This window comes from Necator americanus, chromosome III, assembly GCF_031761385.1.
Source record: "Necator americanus strain Aroian chromosome III, whole genome shotgun sequence".
Classification (NCBI taxonomy): domain Eukaryota; kingdom Metazoa; phylum Nematoda; class Chromadorea; order Rhabditida; family Ancylostomatidae; genus Necator; species Necator americanus.
The window spans coordinates 19,014,484-19,039,194 of NC_087373.1; the positions used below are offsets into that span (position 1 = coordinate 19,014,484).

General features: G+C 41.1%; 3 protein-coding genes across 4 annotated transcripts; 1 reads left to right on the forward strand and 2 right to left on the reverse strand.

Annotated features, from left to right (window-relative positions):
- Nucleotides 1–1,388: 1,388 nt before the first annotated feature.
- On the reverse strand, nt 1,389–9,838 carry RB195_010073 (uncharacterized protein; the record flags this gene model as incomplete). The annotated part of the gene is made up of 5 exons (XM_064190910.1): nt 1,389–1,542; nt 5,792–5,918; nt 5,994–6,189; nt 6,243–6,384; nt 9,675–9,838. The coding sequence occupies 5 exons, from the start codon at nt 9,836–9,838 to the stop codon at nt 1,389–1,391; spliced, it is 783 nt and encodes a 260-aa protein (XP_064048493.1).
- A 4,702-nt stretch (nt 9,839–14,540) lies between these two features.
- RB195_010074 (uncharacterized protein) lies at nt 14,541–20,328 on the reverse strand (the record flags this gene model as incomplete). 2 transcript variants are annotated; one of them, XM_064190912.1, is made up of 8 exons in its annotated part: nt 14,541–14,572; nt 16,768–16,886; nt 16,988–17,079; nt 17,144–17,323; nt 17,386–17,507; nt 19,201–19,330; nt 20,012–20,162; nt 20,216–20,328. In XM_064190912.1, 8 exons carry the CDS (start codon nt 20,326–20,328, stop codon nt 14,541–14,543), a joined length of 939 nt encoding a protein of 312 aa, XP_064048494.1. The 2 variants fall into 2 exon arrangements, with proteins under 2 accessions (XP_064048494.1, XP_064048495.1); XM_064190911.1 differs by having other exon boundaries at nt 20,216–20,319.
- A 682-nt stretch (nt 20,329–21,010) lies between these two features.
- Nucleotides 21,011–21,229, forward strand: RB195_010075 (uncharacterized protein; the record flags this gene model as incomplete). The annotated part of the gene is made up of 1 exon (XM_064190913.1): nt 21,011–21,229. One exon carries the CDS (start codon nt 21,011–21,013, stop codon nt 21,227–21,229), a length of 219 nt encoding a protein of 72 aa, XP_064048496.1.
- Between the last annotated feature and the right edge of the window lie 3,482 nt (nt 21,230–24,711).

The window sequence follows — 24,711 nt, forward strand, 5'->3', positions numbered from 1 at the left end:
ATCTGATTATACATTCGGCGCCAACTATATGTACGCGCTTTGTTCACTCTACAACACATACAAAGAGAAAGATATCACTGAGAAAATACAGCACAATTATTTCAACAAAAACAATGATATAATACATTTAAACAAAATAAATGCACATATGACCACGGACAATTGTCTTATTCATCCCGTAAAAAAATTCCTAAAAATCCAATTTCCCAATAATAAACAAAGACAACAGAGCAATAATGAAATCGAGTAAAATCGTGTGTAATGGATCCGTTCAACAACATCAAACTCTAAGAACATTCAAGGATATTTGCATAGGTACGTCAATAGAGAAAAAAATCGTTCACGTATTTTCAGAAAAAGAATATCTATAGATTTTCAGAATACCTTGGGGATCAACATATGAACAAAACAAGAACATTTTACAAGGCCTGTGTATTCACAGCCCTTAATGGGGTTAGAAATATCTATTGTTTAAAAACTCCACAAAAATGTGTTTTGCAGTGAACAGTAGTTGCTGTATTGGTCAGACAGAGCAAAGCAATACGGCAGAACACAGTTTAATGAAATTCTAGAAGGTTTTAACATACGTGAATGCTATGACATCGCTAATCAAATACACTTGCACGCAAGTTCTCAGAAAAAAGTTTTGAATTGATGCCATTTGCCGGAACCATCTGCTGAAGAGCATTAGCACCCATGAAATCTACTGGAACTCTCTCATAACAATTTGCTCAAAACAAAATGGCATACTGAGGATTCATAAGTAATACACAGTTGGATCAGAAAAATGAAAATGCTCCGAAACAGAAGGTGGAATAGCTAGTGATATAGCGCATACATGCGAACTGAAAAACGAAATAGCGGATTCACAATTTCACTGGAACTCTAACTGTTCCATCAACGTATTGCCAACTACAGAGAGGGGCACTGAAGCCCAATTCTATCTAAGAATTTTGTACATGGGACCTTGTGTATTGGAGGAATGTAATCTACACAATGAAGCTTTACTGGTACAGCGTATTCAAATAGTGGAAAAGTTAAATACTTGACCTACGCGAATTTCGTCTACGCTTTCATCTTCTGCCTTGTGCTCATCTTTGAACTAAGGAAGACATTGTGCCAGCATGAGGCGAAGGATGAACTTATAGGCGCAATTTGCGCAGTGCACGTATGCAGTTTCGAGCATTCACTAAAAACGCTGTACGGAAAGTTTTTCGTCCACTGGTCCAACATCACATAGTTGCTGAACTTCCAACTGTTAAGAATATTAAAGTAGTTATTTATTCGTACCACCACACAAGTTCCCAGCATGCATATTCCTGGAAAATTGCACGTTTGATTGTCTCAATCCTGTAGAAGAGATATCACACGGCTACAAGAGAAGAAAATCAAGGACTGAGAAAAGTGCTAATGAAGACACTCGTCTCAGTATTTAGTGTAGCATGCCACCATTTGTCCGGTAAATAAATTATTTCTCCAGGCTTCAAAACACATTCAAATGGGCGCTTTTCTCGAGGCAGCGAAGGATATTCACTCAGATACCTGTAAGAAATTAGTTTAGTGATCATCAGGAACAACAATACAAGGTGAAGTATAAAGGATAAAACGGAGTTGATCAATCCCCATAGGGACAGATCAATAATTTATTTGCCGGTCGCCGCTTTATTCCTACGTGTTCGGATTTGTTTGAGAACTGTTTGAAGTTTATAAACGAGCGTGCACCTTTACAATGACTTGCGGGGGCTAGCCAATGTATCAAGTCAGTGTTCTTTTTCATCCTCCTGCACACGTCTCGTATCAGATCATCGACTACGCAGAGGTGAAAGGCTTGGTAAGCACTACGGCGGATTCGAACCTCCGATCGATCATGCAGCCGCAGCAGAAACTTTTATTGACAGCGCTACACGGCCACAAGAGAGGATTCAGAAAGGGTATATAGAATGGTTTTATTGGCATAGGAGAAGCAGGGAGTCCGTTTTCTGAATCCGCCTGCTCAGGGCAGGTATAAGGTGGTTTTGGTCCGCGATTAGCTTCCTATCCGCCATCTGAGGAATTCCCTGTAGACTCGCGCATAAACAGTTGTGACTCCTCTAATGAGGGACACCCTGGGCGCCAAAATAAAAAGATTTTTGTTACTCTCGAATCCAGTATCTTACATGTTTTCTCCTAAAGTCGATGTGGAAAGAATACCTATACGTTATTTTTAGTACAACCAAATGAATATTGTGGGCTGCTCTACATAACGCGCAAGTAGTTTCCACGGTTGCAGTCCTATTATTGAAAATTGATCCCCATATGTTCAGAAACTTTCATCTTCAGCAGTTATATTTGCTCCGAATAGTGAATAATGGAATAATAGAATAGTGCTTTTCTTTCTGAAACGTTAGGAAATGCTAAAATGAACGGCCATGCTATGAACGAATCAGGTAAAACCCACAAAATATTCCAACATAATTATTGGACATGACAAATTAAGGATCTAAAAGCCAATTGAGTAAAATTCTCATTTAAAGTGAACTTCAAGCAAAACTAATTTTGAAAATAAGGGACAACAAATCCAATTTCGCAAAGAAAGTACAATCTTCATCTTTACTCACGACAACAGAGATCGACCACTCTTTTGCAGATTTGCATCCTCATGGTGCAAATAAACACTGGCAGTTACAGATTCAACTAGCAGGTCATAATCACTCTGCACAAAAGTACCCTTTTTTCAAATTTTACATGCTAAGATTTTTGAAAGAGGTAGGCACAGCTATTGGTAATTTTCCTCAACACAAATGTGTGTGAAGATGTGAATCTTTGACAGTTTTCGTCGACTATGGCAACCATAGTCGCTTACGCTCCACGCTCAGGTTAAGATGAAAACAAAATCAAAGTTTCCTGCATGCATGCATTTGACGAAGTTTTAAATGGGGATATACATTACGTAAGGTGAGTCATTCTCGGCGCCTATACTGAGCACAAGACAACGCGTGGAAAACAACGTCGACACCAACAATCTGGAGCTGGCTGCAGGTTCATCGAACATCTTCATAAATGTAGGAAAGCTGAGAGTTTTGAAGTTGTCAAGAGACAACTGTTCCACAACCCTTCGAATTGATACCTTGATGTGGAGGTGCATGAGCCGCAGGCAACCATGAACAACCACGAATATCTGGGCTGAAGAACCCAAATGGAACAGTTACTGCACAGATAAGGGGGAAAGAGATGGCACTCCACGAACTTTACAGCCATCTCTCTGACGGCAATGCCTACTCGTCTCCTCGTCTTAGGGAGAACAAACATAAAATATCTGAGCTTCTATTTCAGTAGTCTGTCATATCGCTATGTCAGTGAAACATTGTAAGGCATTCCACCCAAAAGTATCACGCTCGAGCACACACACAAAAAACTAAACCTCTGCAATATTATGGAAGAGTTCTTGGTGAACACTTACTGGAATCCAATTGAAAGACAAGCAAGATTATGTTGTTATACAAGAACCAAGATCTGCATGACATCGGTAACTACTGGTCAATTTGCCTACTGCTTGGCATTGACAAACTTTCTATGCGTGTTAGGCTGCCGGCAGAGTTTACAGACACGCGGGTGGCGCCGCCCGCACGAGTCTGCACTTGATGGTTATTAAGCGCCCGCAGTCGCGTGCTAAATAACCACCAAACAGCCGGCCGAGCGGGCGGCGCCGCCCGCGCGTCTGCGAACTCTGCGCGCAACCTTAAAGGCATCACCCCACGAATCTGAGGTTGTGCAGATTTCAGGTGGAGTATTCGTATACGGGATGGGAGACTACGGAGAGGGAGGTAATTCCGTCCATTTCTTGCTAATTGCCGTAAAAAACAGCCCGGAAGATGCGGCGCCGCACAGGACTGGCGCGCTCCAATCGAACCTCCTGTACAAAATGGTGCGCCAAAACGAATGAAGCCGTATCTTCCGGGCCGTTTTTTACGGCAATTAGGAAGAAATGGACGGAATCACCCCCCTCTCCGTAGTCTCCCATCCTGTATACGAATACTCCACCTGAAATCTGCACCACCTCAGATTCGTGGGGTGATGCCTTTAACCCAGACAGGATTGAAAGAATATTGAATGAAGGGGAGCTATACGAGTAAGCAGAGTTTTGAAAGTAACTCACAATAGTTGACCACGTACGCATTGTTTCAAAACCTTACAAAGTATTACGAAAACACGAGATACCACTATGTTTCACATAATGATTCAACCATTCAACCACTTAGATTTTATCGAGACAGATTTTATCAATCGTAGGGGACTAAAGGATTTTATCAATCGTAGGGGACTAAAGCGATGCAACCGTCAAACAGTAAAGACTTGACTTAGTACAAGAAAGCCCTTTCCTAGTTATATAATAATTTCACGACTAAAATTTCACCATTCTATAGCTTCACAGAAATAGAAAAATTCCATTAGAATAGAACATCCAACATACAAAAATTCAACGCCACTCTAAAAAATGGTATGCAAAAGTGAGAGTAAGAGTTGTTGCGCATCTTAGTTTAGGATGGCATCATTCCTGTAACGCCAAAACCAAAAGAAACTAAAAGAAAAAAGGATGCAGTTAAACCTGAAGAGTAAGAGTTGTCGCCGTTGATGCTCCAGATGTTGTATAATGGAATAAGCAAAATGAACAATCTGAGTGACCAGAGGTGAATAGACTCATAGAAAGGTTTTCGAGGATGTACTGCCGAAGATTGAAAACAGACAATGCTGAGTTCACCTCTTCAACATCTATGTTCTTCCTGTTTTAGCTTGCGCTCCAGAATTCCGAGCGCTAAGAAAGCAAGAAGAAAATTGATCATCTTAACCGCCCAAAGGTCCATCCAAAGGTTAATGCTATGAGCAACCCTTTTCACATAAACGAAGTTGGAAAAAATGAAGCTCAAGAAGAATGGATGAACCATTCACGCTCAGAATAACGTAAATGTTCAATGTCCTAGTTATGCCTATTCAGATCAGTAAATGAACACGATTATCCTAGCCAGAAGGAATCGGATTGCTTGAAGGGCACACAAGAGCACCGATAATACAGCGAAGGGAATCGAAACACGCGGTGACATTTTCAGCTTCTTACCACGGTTCTTTCTGCATTGACCTCAGACTTCAGAAACCTGGAGGTTCCCACCAGGAAGAAAATACGGTCAGCTTAGTCGAATGCTCTATCTAAAGGTTGATGCTATGAATATGTTCACTTTCTGTGAAAGGAAGGAATCACGTTCAACCTTGCATCAACCACTTGGGAACACTCGCATCCGCAGAGGATTATGAAATTAGAAGAGTAGTGATGAGATGCGTTTGAAAAAAAAAGTGGGAAGAGCTGTGAACAACAGAATTCTACCCAATAGGCATCTCAGGACAGAAAGGCTGCCGAAACCCGGTGGTTTGCCTGCAACATGAAACCCTTGAAATCTATGACACTGCTTCTATCCCTGGGGTGAGCCGAAGCCATCAACTCTAGTAGTCCAACAGGGGCGTTACTGGCATTTCTTCGATGAAATCGAAGATTATGGTCAAGTTTGAAGAAGTAAATTACACGTTTCATTCTCAGGTTCTGAAGTGGCCAAACGGATGACGTCGAAATGCTGACCGTAATGAAGAACGGTTACAAAACTATCTTTTACAGTGTCAAATAGATGAAGGCCAAGTGGAAGTTGTGATTTCTGTAAGCATGATTCAACACAAATTCTCCTGATTAAAAATTGTAAAAATTAGTACTTAAAATAACAAAAAAGATTTAAAAATTTGTACTTAAAATAATGAAATGCTAACAAACCACTCCAAGGTTGAGATGTCAGGATCGAATGCTGGGCGGTCTTCAAACGGATACAAAAACCACCGCTTTGACCCATAAATTACTTCAGCAAAAACAGGTCCATGGAAATGAAAAGGCACGCCAGTCCCTGAGGAGTGAATGACAATAGGACGTGTACTGATAGAAAATCAAGATCTAAAATAATCCAGGACATCCAACTAACCTGCCCCTGCAATTCCAAAGCTGAGCGCAGGACTATGTCCAGGAAGTGACCACTTCGGAATACGGTATGCTGTCAACAAAGGTGCCCAGAGTTTTTGATCAATATCACCAAACAAGTACATAGTCTCGTTCCCACGTATATCACGACTCTGGGGCTTGAGGCGATGCTCGATGTACTCTTGAAAAGTAGTAGGAATCTGGAATTCATGATTGAAAATCAATATAATACTAACCTGATAGAGAAGCTCACCCTGGTATAACTGTAAGTATTCGCAGAATTTAAGGTGACTGGGGTGTCCTTCCAATCTTCCATCATCTTCTTCCGCATAGTAAGGCGACGAAACTCTTTATTGTCAATATTATATATGACCAGAGGCTCATGATATGCAAATCTAAACAGCAACCACATTATATTAAAAGATTTTTCTAAGACGGCATATTAAGCTACAGTCGGGCAAAAAGTTATAAAAAGACCTGGGGTTTGGTGCAGTGGCGTAAATGGCCGCGCTCCAAGCCGCACGATGAAGCTAGCGGTTGTGATAAAGCTAAGACTTTCGTTCGCCACACTCATATCCGCAGTCCGAGTCTATCGAAACGCCAACTCATCCGCGCTGCTTCGAGCGCAGCCGTTTATCCAAGTGCACCAACCTTCATGTCGTTTTTAACCCGACTATAAGAAGGAAGCACACGAAAGGAAAAAAAAATGTGGTTGCTGTGGTGTGGACATATTAGCAAAACCCAGATGAATTGATACTGATACTTAAACCGATATCCCACTACAATAGGTAAAATTCATTTGTCATAGTTAAACGTAATGTATGTTATGTTAAGCATTCCGTCCAGTGTTTGTCTACGCATTTTAGTGCACTCAACACAGAGTTCTCTCTTCTAAACTAGAATCAAAACGTCAGATGAAAACAATCGATGGGATCACACTACATTGGGTAAAACACCAATGAATTTCTGAAAAGTAGAACTTTAGAAAATTGTGCTGGTCGGGTGTAGGGCAGTCATTAAGAGACCGGCACAAAACTGCAGCACACTTGGTCACAATTTGATACTTTGCCCATAACAGTTGCGAAGGCTCCATTACGCTTTTCCCGCTCTTGTACTTGTTAGCAGTTACCTTAATTTATTTGTACTTCTACTTTAAATTTGCAAAGTACGTTGTGCTTTGCGATAGCAGTGGTCGTGATTCTAGTAGTTTCATTACCGTATGCGTGATATTGGACATGTTTCGGTGGCATAACTCTTTCCATCAATTTAGGCTTTGAGCATCTGCGTCAGCTTTATGAGCTAAAGTTGTTAGGTGGGGCCCTCTAAACTATAAAGGCATCACTTCACGAATCTGAGGTGGTACGGATTTCAGGTGGATTATTCGTATACGGGATCGTAGATTATGGAGAGGGGTGTGATTCCGTCCATTTCTTCCTAATTCCCGCAAAAAACGGCCCGGAAAATGCGGCACGTGCACGAGGCTGACGCACTCCAATCGAATTCCTTGTGGAAAATAGCGCGCAGGAGCGCCCGAAGCCGTATCTTCCTGGCCGCTTTTTACGGCAATTAGGAAGAAATGGATCACCCATCTCTCCATAATCTACGATCCCGTATACGAATACTCCACTTGAAATCCGTATCACCTCAGATTGGTGGGGTGATGCCTTTCAAGGGACACAACGATAGTTGTAGGACTGGCAATATCTCGCATTTTTGTTCCCATGTGCGATTTCATGTTCACTTGCAGGCAATAGAGAGAACTTTTATCTCAGCCAGGTCACAAAAAAACACTAAGAACTAGGCCTGTTGAATTTCTGCGGCCAAAGTTAACAAGACGAAAACCGAAACAAAAACAAAAGTTTTCTTCTTAACGTCTGCCGCAGAAATCCAAAGGGCTGGTCTCAGTGTTTTTTTTTTTGTTTGATAACGAGAATGGACTCAATTGTCCCGAAAATCTTGATTTCAGTGTAACAATGTCCATGAATCTAAACGCACATCGAAACTCATACATTTACAACGAATCCTCAGAAGTGATAAGAAACTATATTTATTTTAGTTACCCCCAGAACGATAGGGAAACGGAGGGGAGGTGTTCCCTGATATTCCTTCATCCATATAATCCACGAATCTACGAATACCTCCAACTCATAGCTGTACAGTGATGTGCTGCACCAGCGCCGGACTTCCATGTTTCTCACTGATTGGCGTTTTAATCATGCTATATAATAACGGTTTAGTCTGTCACGTGTGTGGTGCGGTGCGAAACTCCGAAAATGGTGTGCATGGGGTCTCACGGCGCCGAATGGGTGCGCAGGCGCCACAATGCTATAAAATAGAGTGCGATGGGTCCCACGGCGTCGAATCGATGCGCCGTATTGCAGTAGTATCGCACAGTAACTTCGTGTGAATGTCGTAAAAGATAAGTGGGACGTTCCAATCGTTCCATAACCGTGACCACTGCCCGTGGTGTCCTTTACCTCTACGACTCCACATATCTATATCTATCAGAAGGTGGAAACAACAACAAACAACGCAAACGGCTGCTTAAATAGCAGCCAACAGTTTACGTAATCTGACGTGGAACCTTATCTTTATTTCTACGATGATGTTGTTCACATCATTTTATGTTAAACATCATTCTGTGATAACTGTTGGGGGAAAACAGGAAGAAAACCCTTCGAGTAATTAGCGTTTAATTTTATACAAAAAAAAGAAAATATTGTTAGAAATTTCATCTATCTAATTTCACAGAAAATGCCGCTACTATTAATTTTCACTGATAAGTGAAGGCGAGCGAAGTGAACGCCACAAAAAGTCTGAAGTACGGCTTTAGCCGGACTTTCAGATTGGCAAATCAATAAATTGCTTCTTCTATACTGCTCATTCTGCTTACATTTTAATGTACATCTTGGAAAACAAAGATATCTATCATTCGATTTTTTTTCTCTGCGAATGACGAGTGCAACGTCATTTACGTGTCGCTGTTTCTGTCCCTACTTTCTTGCAGAGCAATGAAGTGGAGTTTGATGCGGTCTGCAGCTCCGAGATACTGTTCTCGCACTGCAGGAGGGAGCAAACTTCGGTCGTCATACCGTCTTCTCTAAGACGGCAGGTCTCAGTGTGTCAAGAAATGTGTTCCGAAGTTACAGGAAGTGAGTTTTTCTCGTCCTAAGTAGCAGTGCCATGGCGAGCTTAACTTTCACCACAGGTCCTCTACAACCTATACGGATCAGCGAGTCACACTGCGACATTTTTTACTTGGACGGTGGGGAATCTTAGTAATGGTTTACTCTTAGGTAGGCTTCCGTATCAGAAAAGTCGGAAACTTCAAACATCGAACTCCTTCTCAGCTTGGGAGACCCTGTAGGGGGAATTACCTCAGCTGCGTATTGCAGTTCAACCCCCAGGTGTCACCGTCACGCTACTATGAAGCTTGGCGGTTGTTAATCCAGTGTGTTTTTCCTCTTCTCTCGTAACCATGGCAAAAGAACAGGTAGGTCTATCAACAAAGAAGGAAGTACGAAAAAGGCTGTTTAGAAACAGCTATTTACTTCCTCAACAACCTACCCTCCAAGAAAAGAACATTCTGCTTAACGTCTTCCGCATCTTATTTTCCAACAATGCAAGGGTCTTCCCGACCAATAATACTCGATTCGCAGAAAATCGTTTAGAAACGACTACAAACCTTCTTAAAAACTCATTCTGGTCCAGGTCTTCGGCGGCATATCTTTCAATGTTGCAAGGACCTTCCCGACCAACAATGTCCTTTTTCTCAGTGTACCATCCTCCGTTATTAGTCTTTACGTCTCCAACGCACAGAAACACGTAAAAGAGGAACAGTGATAACATGTAATGGACACCTCAAACTACAGGAGTAAATGAGTAAGACGCAACAAGAAAATAAAGTAAGCATGGCGTTTCACCAGTAGAAGTGTAAAAGAGGCGCAAGCACTTTACTTTAAGGATAGTAATATGGCAAGGACAACTGTAGTATTACTCCTATGATATAGTTCACAAAAAAAAATCTTCAATTGATACTGCTGACTTCATAAATAATACAAATTCAATAAAAGCTTAAAATTGCCGGACGTAAACAGTATCTTACCACAACAGAGTAATGTCCAAGATATTGATCAGGGGCGAGTACCCTCTACCCTTCAATGTTCCCTCGTTCTCCGTTTTTCTGCATCATTCATCATATCCTTCTTACTGATTTTTCACAGTACTTGTGCAGTACCACACCTCTAGCCACATTGGGTTCCCTTTGATAATGACGAAGGCAAAACGCGTCAATTTCGTTAACAAAGGTTAAGCAGACTATAAAACATACAATACGACGGATTACAATCTGTGAGGTCGGCGACATATGTTACGACGCACATTCTGAAAGAAGTGGCGAAAAAAGCATGTTCCAGAAGGATGTGTGCTATCATGGTGAAGAACACTTTCATGAAAGGAAGGACAGAAAAATAATCATCCTGCGTAGTGATGAGGACTAGGTCACACATATGCTGGAAAAACTATAGAATGAAACTTCAGAAATACATGACAACGAAAGAAACTTCTTAACTTACGTGGCCCCTAACTACAACTTGAAATATGCCATGTATTTCCATACTCCACGATCTTAGAAACAGCTGATGAAGAACAGCAGAAGTACAAAAACAAAAGAAACAATTCTTCTGTAACTATCTAACATTCTTTCAAGTTCGTTCCTATGAGCATCTATAACGACCGCCAAGGCTTTTATACGGAAGTGATAAATTACACTATGCAAATCCAGTATTTCATAGAATCAGAAAGGAAATTCAAGCAAAAGTTCCGTCCAGAACGTTCCAATTTCAACAACTAGAACCGCGGAAGATCATGTATAATGGTCACAATCCTGGGGAGCTTAGGGCCAGAAATGCTTGGGGATAGAAATACAAACAAATTTACAACAGCTACAAGATGTTCAAGCAAAGTGTGATATATCATTCGCTGCAAATAAAGCGTAATGTACAAAGATGAACCGCAAAAATCCTATGCAGCACAGTTACAGAGTCGACGGCAATGAAAATTTCCATACCACCTGAAATTAAACAACGATTAGTCTCGATCGCAACTTACACACAAAAAGTAGCCAATAAGATGTTCTGAATTAAGAAAAAAAAAGTTCCTGAAAAAGTTAAGATAAAAATGGTTGATTTCGCAAACAATACAAAGAACTCTTGGATGAATAACTAGATCTTTGTCTAGGAAAAACAATGAGTAATCCTGAACGAGTAATGAATCCAGAATCCTGAATTAGTGACTGTCACATTTTGACAAAGAAGGGAGTTAATATTAAAACCTGAAACCTGGTGCGATTGCGAAAGCGGTTGCACACAAAATGGTGCACTGCGTCTCTCACTCATATCTAGTTTGATGGAAGCAAATGGGGGTCCCATCATGAATAGGGTCACTTACGCAATAGCAAAAGCTTCACTTCGTTTACATCCCATTTATCTACGGAATAAGAACCAACAATTAGTACATAACCAAGCGGAAAGTACATAATTTTTTCGTAAGTCCTATAAAAAATAGTACACCGTCACAGTCCTCAGGTCTTATCCACTACCAAGTAAGGCTTGTATGGTGACACTAGCAGAGTCTGATCCCCTAAAACTCTAAGAAGCTTCAAGCTAAACAGTGAGTTATATTTGAAGCAATACTTCAAGAAAAAGAGAGAACTCCTTAAATTCAAAAAGATACGAAGATATCACTAACTGTAAAAGCTCCCTGTAAGAGCAAACCCGATATGTTAATAAAGTTGCCACATCTAAACAGGAACACTTGAAAAAAAACTGAAGTTTCCATTTTTTCTGTACTAAAAGAAAATATAAATCATTGCAGCAGTTTCTCTGGGCTCCGTTACGCCGTGCAGTTTGATCGCACTGAAAATTTCCGTGTTTTTTCATTCTTTCATTCATTTTCATTTGTTCTTCTAAAATAAATCACTGATTTTAGAAGAAGAAAGGAATAACACGGAAATAAAATCTATAGAAAACTGCGACCTCTTGTCAGTCAGTCCTAAAGCAGCACTTGACAGAAAGAATGACAAATGTGCAAAGCCTTCGCAAGCTAACTTAAGAAAAGGGATTCAATATTGGTATGAATGCAGCATTCAGACTAATACTGCGAAAACAGATGAGGGAGCAGTGAAAACATGTGCCCGTTTTCCCCGTTTGTCACATGATTTCTTACATAATGGTGGTCCATTGCTAGAGATTGTTCCTCGATATCACATCTCAATTTGTGTACTTTGCAAAAGTTCAACTGCTTGAGCAATTGGTAATTGAAAGTCTCCCCATTCAAGCCAAATTCATATTTTGATTGATTCAGAGCCGAATTTCCTTCATTTCAGATTTAAATCATTGCTATTGCAGGTACCGACCAACTTTAGTACTACTGTATAGAAATTCCTCTGCTCTTTGAAAAGTGTCATCTGTTAAATTTTTTTTTTGTATTTTCCCCAGCTCAAATGTGCACATATGTTACCTTTCTTAACGTGTATATTAGGGATACCCATAAGTAGTCAATAATTATTAGTGTAGAATATTTTCATCACTCTAGTTCAGAGCGTGCATGCATGTGCATGCATAAAGTGGTGTTTTATATGGAAATATTGCAACTCGTGGCCCTGACTTCTGTGACTATTAACTTCGAACGTTTTCATTACACTGTTGTAAAATGGCACACTATTAAATAACTGAAGAACATTTACATCTTTGCATGCTGTTTCATTTTCCGATCGGGTGGTAATGCGACAGTTGCAACAAAGAAAATTGGTGATATGTAAGGAAAAATATCGAAAGTCAAACAAGTCAAGTGCCAACTGTGGTTTGTAGTTTAATTTTCCGATGATTTTGGCCTGTCTGATAGCGATCGAAGTGAATGCCCTATTGGGTTTGACAATGATGCTTTAAAATCTATAGTACAAACTGATACCAGAGTATTCAGGAAATAGCAAACGCTCTTCAGGCTTCTTGGTCAATCGAAGACATCTTCAAGAAATTGGGAAGGTTTACAGGCAGAGTATATGGGTTTGCCATCTATTGCAGCACGATAATACTAGGTTGCACGCAGCAAGACCAAAGGATAAAGGATAAAGTGTCTAGAGTTAATCAATCCGCTTGGGATGCGCCCCCACGTTCACTTCAATTCAGAATCGTTTGAGGTTTACGAACGTGTAAATGGCCTATACAATGACTTGCGGTGGCCAGCCAATGTGTCAAGTCAGTGTTTTTATCCTCCCAGACAAGTCTGGTACCAATTTATCGACCTCGGAGGGATGAAAGGCTTGGTGAGCACTTGGGCGGATTCGAACCTGCGATCGATCGTACAGTAAGCGGAACCTTTAACCGCTACACCACTCGCCCCTGCATCACGATTAACTCAGGAAAAAATGAGGCAACTAAACTGGGAGTTTCTACCAGAAAGGACAAAGGATTAAGTGCACGATGTAGATCAATCCATATGGGAATGCGCCTACGCCTTCGACTTCAACTCAGACTTCGTTTGAGGTTTATGAACGCGCGTGCAACCTTACAATGACTTGAGTTGGGACTCTTGCTCCTCCACCCGCATCAGCTCGCGTGGAGCTACCGGAGGTCCAACCTTGACGTCGCTGCTACCTTCACCGTGTCACTTCGAGTGCTTACGCAAATACACTACGCTTCATTTTCGACTCGGCTACCATTCTTTTCCTCCACTATCATACAAAAATAAACGATAAAGTGTCCGGATTAACCAATCCGCTTGGGATGTGGCACACGTTCACTTCAACTCAGAATCGTTTGAGGTTTATGAACGTGTAACTAGCCAATACAGCGACTAGGCGGGGACTAGCCGATGTGCCAAGTCAGTGTTTTATCCTCCCGGACAAGTTTGATACCAATTTATCGGCCCCGGAGGTATCAAAGGCTTGGTTTGCACTGGGGCCGATTCGAACCTCCGATCAACTGTAGCTACAGCGACTTCTTACCGACTGAGATACACGCCCCTGCATTCATTTACTTCGATCGATGAAACAATTCCCAAGGAATGAAAATTTCAAAAATATCGATGAAACGCGAGCTCACTTAGAACCATATTTTCCTTCAAAGGAAACGAAACGTTATGAATTATGGATTGGAGCTCTGAAACCAAGACGGCAAGAGGTCCTGGATTTCGATGGATATTATATAATCGAGTAAAGATGAAACTAAATGTAAGTAAATTCTCTTTTTTGCCACTTAAATAGCTGATTAGTTAGGGGCAGCCCTAATATAAGTAGATAGAACAGTAATAGCGGAAGTAAAAGTAGAGGAACAGAAAAGAAAAGAAAAACGGATTAGCAGGGTAATGCGGTCAAGGATTCTGTATATCTCAAAGATCTCTATCTATCTCAAAGATCCAACAATTTCGTTGAAATTCGTTTCCATCTACTCTCCTTCTAAAAAAAAATCCAAAGACGCATGCATACGAGAAAAAAAAACACTCACACTAGGGAAGGAGATGATAAAACATTCATTTGGTAGGAACTCTGCAGTCAGTCAGCCTCTGCAGCAGGACAATGGATATCTGAAATTTAAAAAAAATGCGAGATATCAGTCAGATAGTTGCAGCTCATCGAAATAATGTCTAGCGTGACAGGTGGGCGGTCGTTAGGTATATGCAGCCGAATAAGTGCCTGTACAGGAGGCTGTCGATCAGACCGGCCATATCCTAGGCTAGCTGTGATCACTAAACCACGCCCATCCATCACCACATCACTGAGGTGTATTCCAATAACGTGATAGAATTGACCTCTAGGAAGGTTCAAAGAACAAAAATGCAACAACGTGGCCATGTAGAAAGTGGAAAAAAACAGTGAAAATGAAAACACTAAAAATCAAGCAAAGAGAGAGAGCAAGGGAGAGCAACGTTTGTGCAAGAACAAAACAACACCAGAAAAAATAAATGAAGCTGCGTTCCAGAATACATTACGTTCTACGCCCGAAAATAAAAGTTAAAAGGTGTAAAAACGAGAACCTGGTCGTTGGAAGACGTAGATTTGTGGTTGAAAAACACTATATGGAAGATACACATATATATGTGTATACAGTGTTTAATGCACGTAAGATACTGCAACAGTTTGTTAAAGTTTCGATTTGTATAAAAATACGCCACAGTTTTCTTATTGTAATTGTACAGAACCATAAGTTTGTGTCGCGTAAACACTCGCAAACAAGATATCGAAGGAGAAATGGAGACCAGTATTACTGTACAAGCATGAAAATCTGCATCTTTCCAAAAATGACGGCTGATTTCCTCTAAGATAGAGTACTGTATATAAAAATCAGCACAGTGGTGCTTTTTTCAGTCTTTGTAGAATGCGCCAATACGTGTAACTCCAATTCAGGAACGCCTGTGAACTTATATAATCTAAGGAAAGTTTCGTGGGAGACAACCGAGGTATCGAGTTTTTGATCTTAAAGATAGCGTATCACAAAACTGGCAACTTTGGGACCTTTGTGGAGTATAGATTTCGGGGTGTAGATTACGAGTACGTGCGTGGTCCCGCTTAATTCCCCTTCCATCCCGAAAATCGTTCCTATGGTATACGTGAAACAGCGTCACCCTTGTGGAAGTGCCGCATCCACGTGCGAGAAACGTCAATGAACTTCCCTCAGCAGCCTATTCAATCAAAACCAATGGATACACTGCTGAGGAATTCGCAGGAGTACAAAGGTAGCACGCTCTAACCTACCTTGCAGGATGAAACCCCATTTCCCACGTCGTTCTTGAGGATGATTAGTGTGAGATGAGCGGGGCTAAGCTTAGACTCTTACTCTACACCCCAAACTTTATATGTGCTCACAGAGACCCCAACATCATCAGTTTTCTGAAAAGCTGCCTTTAACCACATAAACAAGTGGGATACCAAATTTCTCGACTCCAGAGAGAAGGAATGCGGTGGTTAAAGGCATCCACGAATCTGAGGTAGTACAGATTTCAGGTGGAGTATTCGTGTACGGGATCGTGGATTATGGAGAGCGGGGTGATTCCGTCCATTTCTCCCTAATTGCCGTAAAAAACGGCCCAGAAGATACGGCTCCGGGCGTTCTGGCGCACTATTTTCCACAAGGAGTTCGACTGGAGCGCGCCAGCCTTGTGCAACGCCGAGAATCTTCCGGACCGCTTTTTACGGCAATTAGGAAGAAATAGACGAAATCACCCTTCTCTCCATAATCTACTATCCATCATAAGAATACTCTGCCTGAAATCTGCACCACCTCAGACCGTGGTGTGATGCCTTTAACGTGTTCTATGGACGCCTTAGCGCCTGTTCTGCTTCAATACCTTTTTTGCGCTCTGAGTGCAATAATGGCACAGTGAGTTCCCGCCACGAATCGCCTCAAATAATCGCACGAAATACAGTAGGAATGCAGTTCGATTTGGGTGCGTAAGAGTGCCCTCCCCCCCCCAACTACATTTTACCCCACTCTTGGACCTAGATCCGCACAAATAAATTTGAAAAAAAGATTCAATGTAATTCAAAAATAAGAAAAAGGATATGCAAAGACCCAATATTGACAGAAATCAATATCAAGATCAAATGTCACCAGGAGGACTGCGGGTGCGAACAAAATCACAACTCATCAGCCTAGAAATCAATAAGCTGTTAACACAAGTAGGAAATATCGGAAATGGGAAAAAAGTGATGAGGTCGCGGAATGATCTCAAAGAAAATCTGAATAGTTCTAATTGTTCTCTAAAATGAGAAGAATGCGAACCGAGATTATTCATAAGGGATCTGAGCCAATGACGACTAGACTTATCCTCATCAAGAATGTTCTTAAAAGTTTCGTCCTTGAGTTGATCCGGCAAACACTGGCGCAAAGCTTGCTGAGCACTGCAATACAACCTGTATGAAAAGTGACCGCGAAGTTAAAGTCTAGATAACGAAAGGTTGCTCGGCGAGAAGCTTCGCAGTTCACTTCTATACTCGCTTACCGTGGATTATCACTAAGGCGACTATAACAACGAATGACATGTTTGAGTAGTCGAGATGAAGGATCGCGAGATAGTTTCATTACCATTTTGCCCTAAAAAGTGCGACTTCACTACCTTCAAATTCTTATTTCTCTTCAGTTACAATACGGAACTCACAAGAATCATGGCTACATGGCTAAAACGTTCATAGGTCTGACAAATGTATGACAATCCAGTATCGTCGAGGAGAATTTTTTGAAGAATAAACGTTGCAACAGTTTTAGACAATTCCGTTCCCTGCTCCATAATGCGAAGGCACAGAGGGATTATTTCCGTTGAGAGGAGAAAAGAAATCACCTGTATAGAAAACATCGAAGAACGTTGACACTTGGAAGGAAAAGCGAGTAAGATAAGATCACCTCTTTCTCGTCGGTCTTAACTAATGCACCAATCACTCCTAATGATGTCAAGCGTAAATATTCGAACGATCGAGAAGTTTTCGTTGTGTGCAAAAATGGGTAGAGATATAGAGGTATGTGTGCTAAAACGAGAGTTTTCGTGAGAACTCCAAAACAACGAACAATTCCTAAACTCCTAAGCATAAATAACAACAGTAAAAAAATGAATCCTACTTCTACAGTATTAGTGAGGCTTCGATCCAAAAAAAAAAAAACATTTGGAAGACACATTTTTGTGTTTTCAAAACTGAATGTATCAAGCAAACTACTCTTTGAAGTGCAGGGCCATTCAACATAATGGATCAACACTACTTCAATGTTGTACTACGTACAACATTGAACGGAAAGCAGCTCTCTACTAGTCTTTCGTTTTGAACCAAGTGGTTCAATCGTTCTAACGAAAACGTTCATTTCAAGTTCTTATTTCGAATGAGTTGCCCAAGTATTATACATCTTATATCTGCATGACAAGTGTTCAAAACGACCTGAAAGCTCGCACGATTACTCATAACTGATACGATTGCTAAAAGAGTGTCGTCTCGATGAGAACCGCTAGTTCCACCTCGCCACTCCAAGTGTAGGTGTTATTGTGTTTATACTTTGATCAAAAACACACGAAACTCGGCGCAGTTGCGTTGGCGGCTGCGCTCAAAACAGCGTGCTGTCGGGATCGAGAGGGTCCTTCGCATCACTCATCACGCAGTCCCGAGGAAGCCAGCAATAGCACCACCCGGTGTCAACCGCTAGCTCCTCCGCTTCGAACAAAGCATTTTACGCAACTACATCGAACATCGGATCGATTTGACCCGACTGTAATAACCCAGTCTGCTAAGCTCTTCTATATTATGCAGATTTTCGCCATTGAGCCTTTTGCCGGGCCAACATGTTAATCAATAGTGTTCGTTCATGTAATTAATATAAAGGATAAAAAGTTTGGCGTTAATCAATCCGCTTGGAACGCGTCCCCACATTCACATCAATTCAGAATCGTTTGAGGTTCACGAACGTATAACTAGCCTATACAATAACTTGCGATGGCTAGCCAATGTGTCAAGTCAGTGTTTTTATCCTCCCAGACAAGTCTGGTACCAATTTATCGACATCGGAGGGATGAAGGGCTTGGTAAGCACAAGGGCGGATTCGAACCTGCGATCGATCGTACAGGAAGCGGAACCTCTAACCGCTACACTACACCCGCCCCCGTAATTAATATACTCAATCTATGTTTCACATATACTTCAATACACTTCAAGATAAAGAACTTGATTTTCAAACTAATCTTCTTCAGAACTTAGTGTTACCATTCTGCTAATAAGTAATCACTAGGTACTGAGTTCTGACTGTCGAGTTGCTCTATGTCTGTGATTTTTCTTAAGAGGATTTCCCACAAAAACTGATACTTTGGAACCACTGCAAAACGAGAATTAAGAAAACCCCTCTTACTTCGCACATGACATTTGTTTTGCTTGGTTCAAACTGGAGTATTTAGGTGAAGCGACTTCTCGACACAAGGTAAAGAACTTTAAGACGTTGGCATTTGTGTGGAGGTGAAAAAAAAACAGGAACCACCAAGACGAGATTTGGAGGGGCTAGAAAAAGTAAGCATTTCGATGCTCTTTTGCAAAATGTTTTGTTACCTAGCACTTGCGACTCTTGAATGATGGACAGCGGACAGCATCGTGAAACTATTCCTGACAAGTTAAATTCCAGAAATTTCTCACAATCGACAGCCTTTAAAAGGCAGAAAGGGCGATCTTAATTCCTGTTTTAAACAACCTTGTAGAAATGGTCCTCTTGTATCTTTATGACTGGCAACGCACTGCATCAACGCCAAAGCATTACAGACGCGATTCGATTGGGATGCCGTCAAATTCGCTGGCATGATAGCTGGATAAATAGCAATAACCTGGAAATACTTGAATGAATGCAACAATCATATATATTAATAAGGAACTCAAGCATCTTATTTCCTACTGTACATGTTTCATCATTGCGTATTCTGTACATTAGCTTAAAATTAGGGCAGGGAATTGCGTGTCTATGTCTATGACGTGGGGCGACAACTTCAAATGGTGAGGAAGAAAAGATTCAAAAGAAAAGAATAGCAACTAGCCAGTGGAAATTAAAAGCAATGTCAATTCCCGTGTCAAGGAATAGTTCCCAATGCGATGCTTCTCCACACCACCCTGAAGACAGGTCCTGACAAGTTTTTGCATGCTCAACATGTTAGCTCCCGTTCAATTATGTTCTCATGTCTAAATCAAGAAATCACATGAATTTGCTCTGAAATACGAATGTACTGAAGTTCTGTAAAGTCGACTGTTCGGGTAGGAACTTCTGATTTCTTCGAATTCCACATATTGCAATTGGTAATGCGGACCACTTCCAGGTGTTGCTGAGCGCATAGAACATCTCGGATATTTCGAAGGACTACCAAGTGATACTTAGACCATCGTAGGAGTAAGTTATGAACACAAATATCGCCACGAAAGCAGCAACAGTAAGAGAATGCACGAAGGTATCAGCTCCAAAAGGTTATTTTAGTTATAATGAACACAAAATTGTACGGCAACGAGAAACACAGCACCTCTTGTAAAAGAGCGGCCATAGTGCCAAACGAGTACCACAACCAAATCGGCAGCTCTGGAACGCTATCTCTCTTTTTGCTCAACTCTAAGAGCGCATTTTCGCGCTTGTTGCAGTCCTTCAAGTCTAAGATCCATTGCAAAATCTCCTCCCTGCAAAGGCAACATTACATCTGATATATGACAAGCCATATTACTTTGTTCACCTGTCCACTTGCATACCAGGCGCGGATGGTTGCGCAGCTTGCTGAGCTTGTGTTGCAGGAGAAGCTCGGGCATCTGGTGACGCAAGCGTTATCATCTCATTCATTGGTATCATGCACCACTTAACAAAAAAGGCTGTTTCTGCTAGGACAGGAGTCTTCGCTACAAAGCAAATGCTAGCGGCTAGCACAAAGAAAATCGATCAATATCATGTACAAATATTTACTAAACAATTTCAAAACACCGACACTACAACACGGAAAAAGATCAATGATGTCACAACAACACCTGAACACAAACGGCTTTTATGCTTTTAGGAGCATTTCGACGAATACGTGGAAATGATCAAGTGTTGGAAGTGATAAAATACATACAGATATATACACATTCATTTGTCCTTGCACTCACGGTGCTACACAACATAGTATAGAAATGTAGAATCGTTTCAAATAAAACGAAACGGTAAGAAGCCTCCGTATTTCGGACATAAACATAACAAGATTTAATGTCTTTGTGTTCGTTGAAGCGCACGTTCATGACTAATAAGAATCATATCACGACGACTTTTCTATTCGAAAGCTCATCCAATTAGAAACCCCACACGATCCACTAGAACAAAAGATCAGAAAGAAACACAAATGGTAATAAAAATGATAAAGCATTCTAAAGCATTCTAACGCGCTTGAAGGAGAAGGTCAACCACGATTACAAACGAATAGAACATTCTGTTCGCAAAGGTTAATTTCCGGGAAATTAATGAGTCTGAAACACCGTGGTTGCACACGTAGGGCCAGTTCATGAAGAACGCCCACTGCGAGGACGGAGGAGTACAACTTGAAGGCTTCCAAATCGTGGAAACTCCGTCATACGTATACTTCGGACGTTCTATGAACATGGAAAACGACTTGAAGGAAGAACTGAATAGAAGAATGAGAGCAGCATGGGCAGCATTCGCAGCCGTCAGGGAAGCTACGGACCAACTGACGGGCCAGGAAGATACAAGAGGCGAAAACTAGTTGTAGAACAGTTCTAGTTTGAAAAGTCTTCGAATGTATATCTATACACTCAGAAAGCCTCACAAACAAGAAATTATAGCCACCGAGCAGCTCGCATGAAAAAAGGAGCTTGAAGCTTTAATACAACATTGACAACAACAGAAGTGAGACAATAGCCGAGTAGATAATAATAGAGAGAAAATCGCGATGTACCATGAATTCACATGCCCTTTCGTAATTGGTTTTGAAAACCCAATAGTCATTAGCAAATCTCATCCTTTTAAATGCAATATTTCAAAGACAAAGAAAAAACTTCAAGGTGCATACATAGATTGAAATGTTTAATTCATACATCATATAGAGGTACTCTAATATTGAATGATACCATACGCTGTTTATCTATATTTATCATATAGTCTTTTTTTGTTTTATCTTTATCATATACTGTTTTTTGGAGGAGTGTCCTTGTAAATGATTGCTGTAGCTTTTCAGTTTCATGACATCTCTTTTGGAAAAAGGATTCAATTTGGGAACAGTATTCAGACTCAAGCAGTGCATACAAAGTAAACAGATGTAGTAAGATTTTCTGACCATTAGTATTAGCATTTCAAATAATTCTTAATAGAATTCCACATGCTTTGTTTGAGTAGTAGGAAATCTGGCTAATAAAAGAAAATTTGTCACTAGTGATAGCCCTAAGATTTTCCACTTCACTTTAAAAAGGTAAAGGTAATCATTCAATCATATATTCATCGTAATAATACCTCCATAATTTTGGAAAAGTAGTTTTATTGATAAAGGGTGCCAGTTTAGTAGTAGTGAACCAATTTTCCATTTCATTTCACATGTCTGCAGTTATGTCTCCCCGCAACGTACACTTTTGTTTGACGCACTTTTTCTACTTGGAACTATAGAACGACTTCAATTCTGGACATCAGGCAAAGTTATACACCAACGCTGACATCTAATATCTACGAACTAAGGAACGTAGGTGGACGTCTCAGAAAAGTTTGCTTTAGTAGTATTGTATTTGTATTTGAACCAAGGACAAAGAAATGAATTCATCAGCAACTCAAACCAAATAAGACTGCTATTTCTTCCTGAAATCTCCTTTCTGCATGATGAAAGAAGATTCTAGTAGAAATCCCGGGTATCCTGAAAGGCACTATCCACCTCGGAACCTTTACGAACTCCTTCCCTAGCTCATTCCTCCCAGAATAGACGTCACTGACAGGAAAAAAGGTTGGAAACGACGAAGACAGCACAAACAACGAATTAACAACATATACAGAAGCATAATAAATACTGACATTAAGTAATCAAGCTTGTCACGTATCGACAAAATCCTTACAGCGAATGTGTTGTTGTGTTTGAGTTGGAGCACAACAGCTGTTTGGACATGAAATTTTTTGAGTACTCCTGGAAAATCTTGAAATTGTGATTTCTTGAAACGAAACTGCATTCTATATTGAATAAAACCATCCAAATCGTACATAGAACACTTGTTTTTGGCCGTGATTCGCTTACCTCAAACTGACGCCGGTGTTAAAAGCAGCATATCACGAAATTGTCGATGTTGAGGTGTGTGTGTGTGGAACAATATAGAGTTCGGGTTATAGACGAGACCAGACCGTGACCATACCCAATTTTCTATTATCGTCCAGAAAACGTCCTGGGAACATCTTTTGCTTCTACATGGCACGTTAGAACGCCCGCGCTTGTGCACGCTGCAGTCCCCTCAGCACCATGGTCACTCATCTTGTTTGAATAACAGTAAGAATAGTCCATTGATTTCCAACCGCTCGCTCGTGGATGTGGCTTGTGAACAAGTGACGTGCTAACGTACCTCGTATGAAATAAAGCCGTTTACCATGCCGTTTTCAAGATGGATAGGGGAGGGGATTGAGCGCGACCACTCTCATATTCGTAACCTACAATTCGAAATCAGTATTGTCCCATAGAGATCTCAACAGCGTCAGTTCCATGACATGCTGCCTTTAAAGGCACCACCGCACGAATCGGGGTGGTGTGGCTTTCAGATGGGTTATGCCTATACGGAGTGGTAGATTATGGAGAGAAGAATGATTCCGTCCATTTCTTCCTAATTGCCGTAAAAAAAACTCCCCGGAAGATACGGTTTCGAGTGTTCCGGCGCCTATATTCTACAACGAGTTCGATTGGAGCGCACCATATCTTCCGGGCCGTTTTTTTACAGCAATCAGAAAAGGAAGAAATGGACGGAATCACCCTCATTTCAATATAGAGTTCGAATTATAGAGCGCAAGAGACATAAAGGCAACATACCACTAATCTGAGATGGTGAGGGAACCCGCGGGAAAAGCCAAAAATGAAGTTGTATAATAGATTGTGGGAGGTGGTTCCGCTCATCTCTCTCTAACTGTAAAAAAAAAAACGGCGTGGAAGATGCCGTTTTTGTGACGATTTCAGCTGCAACGCGCCAACTTTGAGCACGTACCACGCCTACGAGCGAGCAGTCGAGGATTGAAGAGGTTTCACATCAGCCTATTCAAGTAAAACCAAAGAATAGACTACTGTTGAGACCTGAATGTGTACTTAGAACCGCGTTCTGGCGTACTTCGTAGGAAATAAAGCGGTTTCTACGCCGTTTTTACGACGTTTAGGGAAGAATAGGCGGAAATATCACGGGCCCCACAATCTAAAATCCCATCTCTAGCTTTTCCTCACTATATCAGATTCGTGGTATGCTACCTTCGAATCAATTTGGAGAAATGAAATACGCGACAAGAGAACCGTGAGGGAAACCTGTGGATGTAGATTAATGCTTTGGGACGTTTCTAACACGACTTCAACAGTATTCTTTGTAATGCATTTCTAGCACTTTACCTTGTACAGTGTAGCGAATACATTCGCTTGAAGGAAGTTCGGAGAGGATTATCCTACAGATTTTCGGTGAACGCCTTCAAGAAACTACTACTCAGAAGATATAGCTAGTTGAAGACAGTCTGACTTGTGGTGCAATTGCTTGCGTTTATGCACCCGTAGTGGGACCCTCGACAGCTCCGGTCGGGTTTCCCACTGCGCCACATCGACAGCAACCGTCTACGCAATCGCACTAAACGTCAATCCCCATAACAGTATCTGGGAGAGCATGTGCGCGACCGGCAACTAAAGAACGCATATTCATGAGAATTTAGCGAAAGAATCGGATAAGGTGTAATGGTGTCAAAAAAAGCTAGTCTTCAATGGTAAGCATAGTATTACTAACAGCAACATAGAATTTGACACATAACTTCGGCTAACAAACTTACCAAAACACTACCGTCAAAGTCAATAAAGCAGTACAAATTGTCAATTACCAGCAGTAAAAGCAAAGATAAAGTGCACACTATCATCAATTTCTGTGGGAATGCACTTACGCGTTCGACCTCAAGTCCGAACAGCTTGAGGTTCATGAATGCATGTACAGCGTTACGGCGACTAGCGGGAGTGACCTGATGTGAACTCAGTGTTCTTATCCTTCC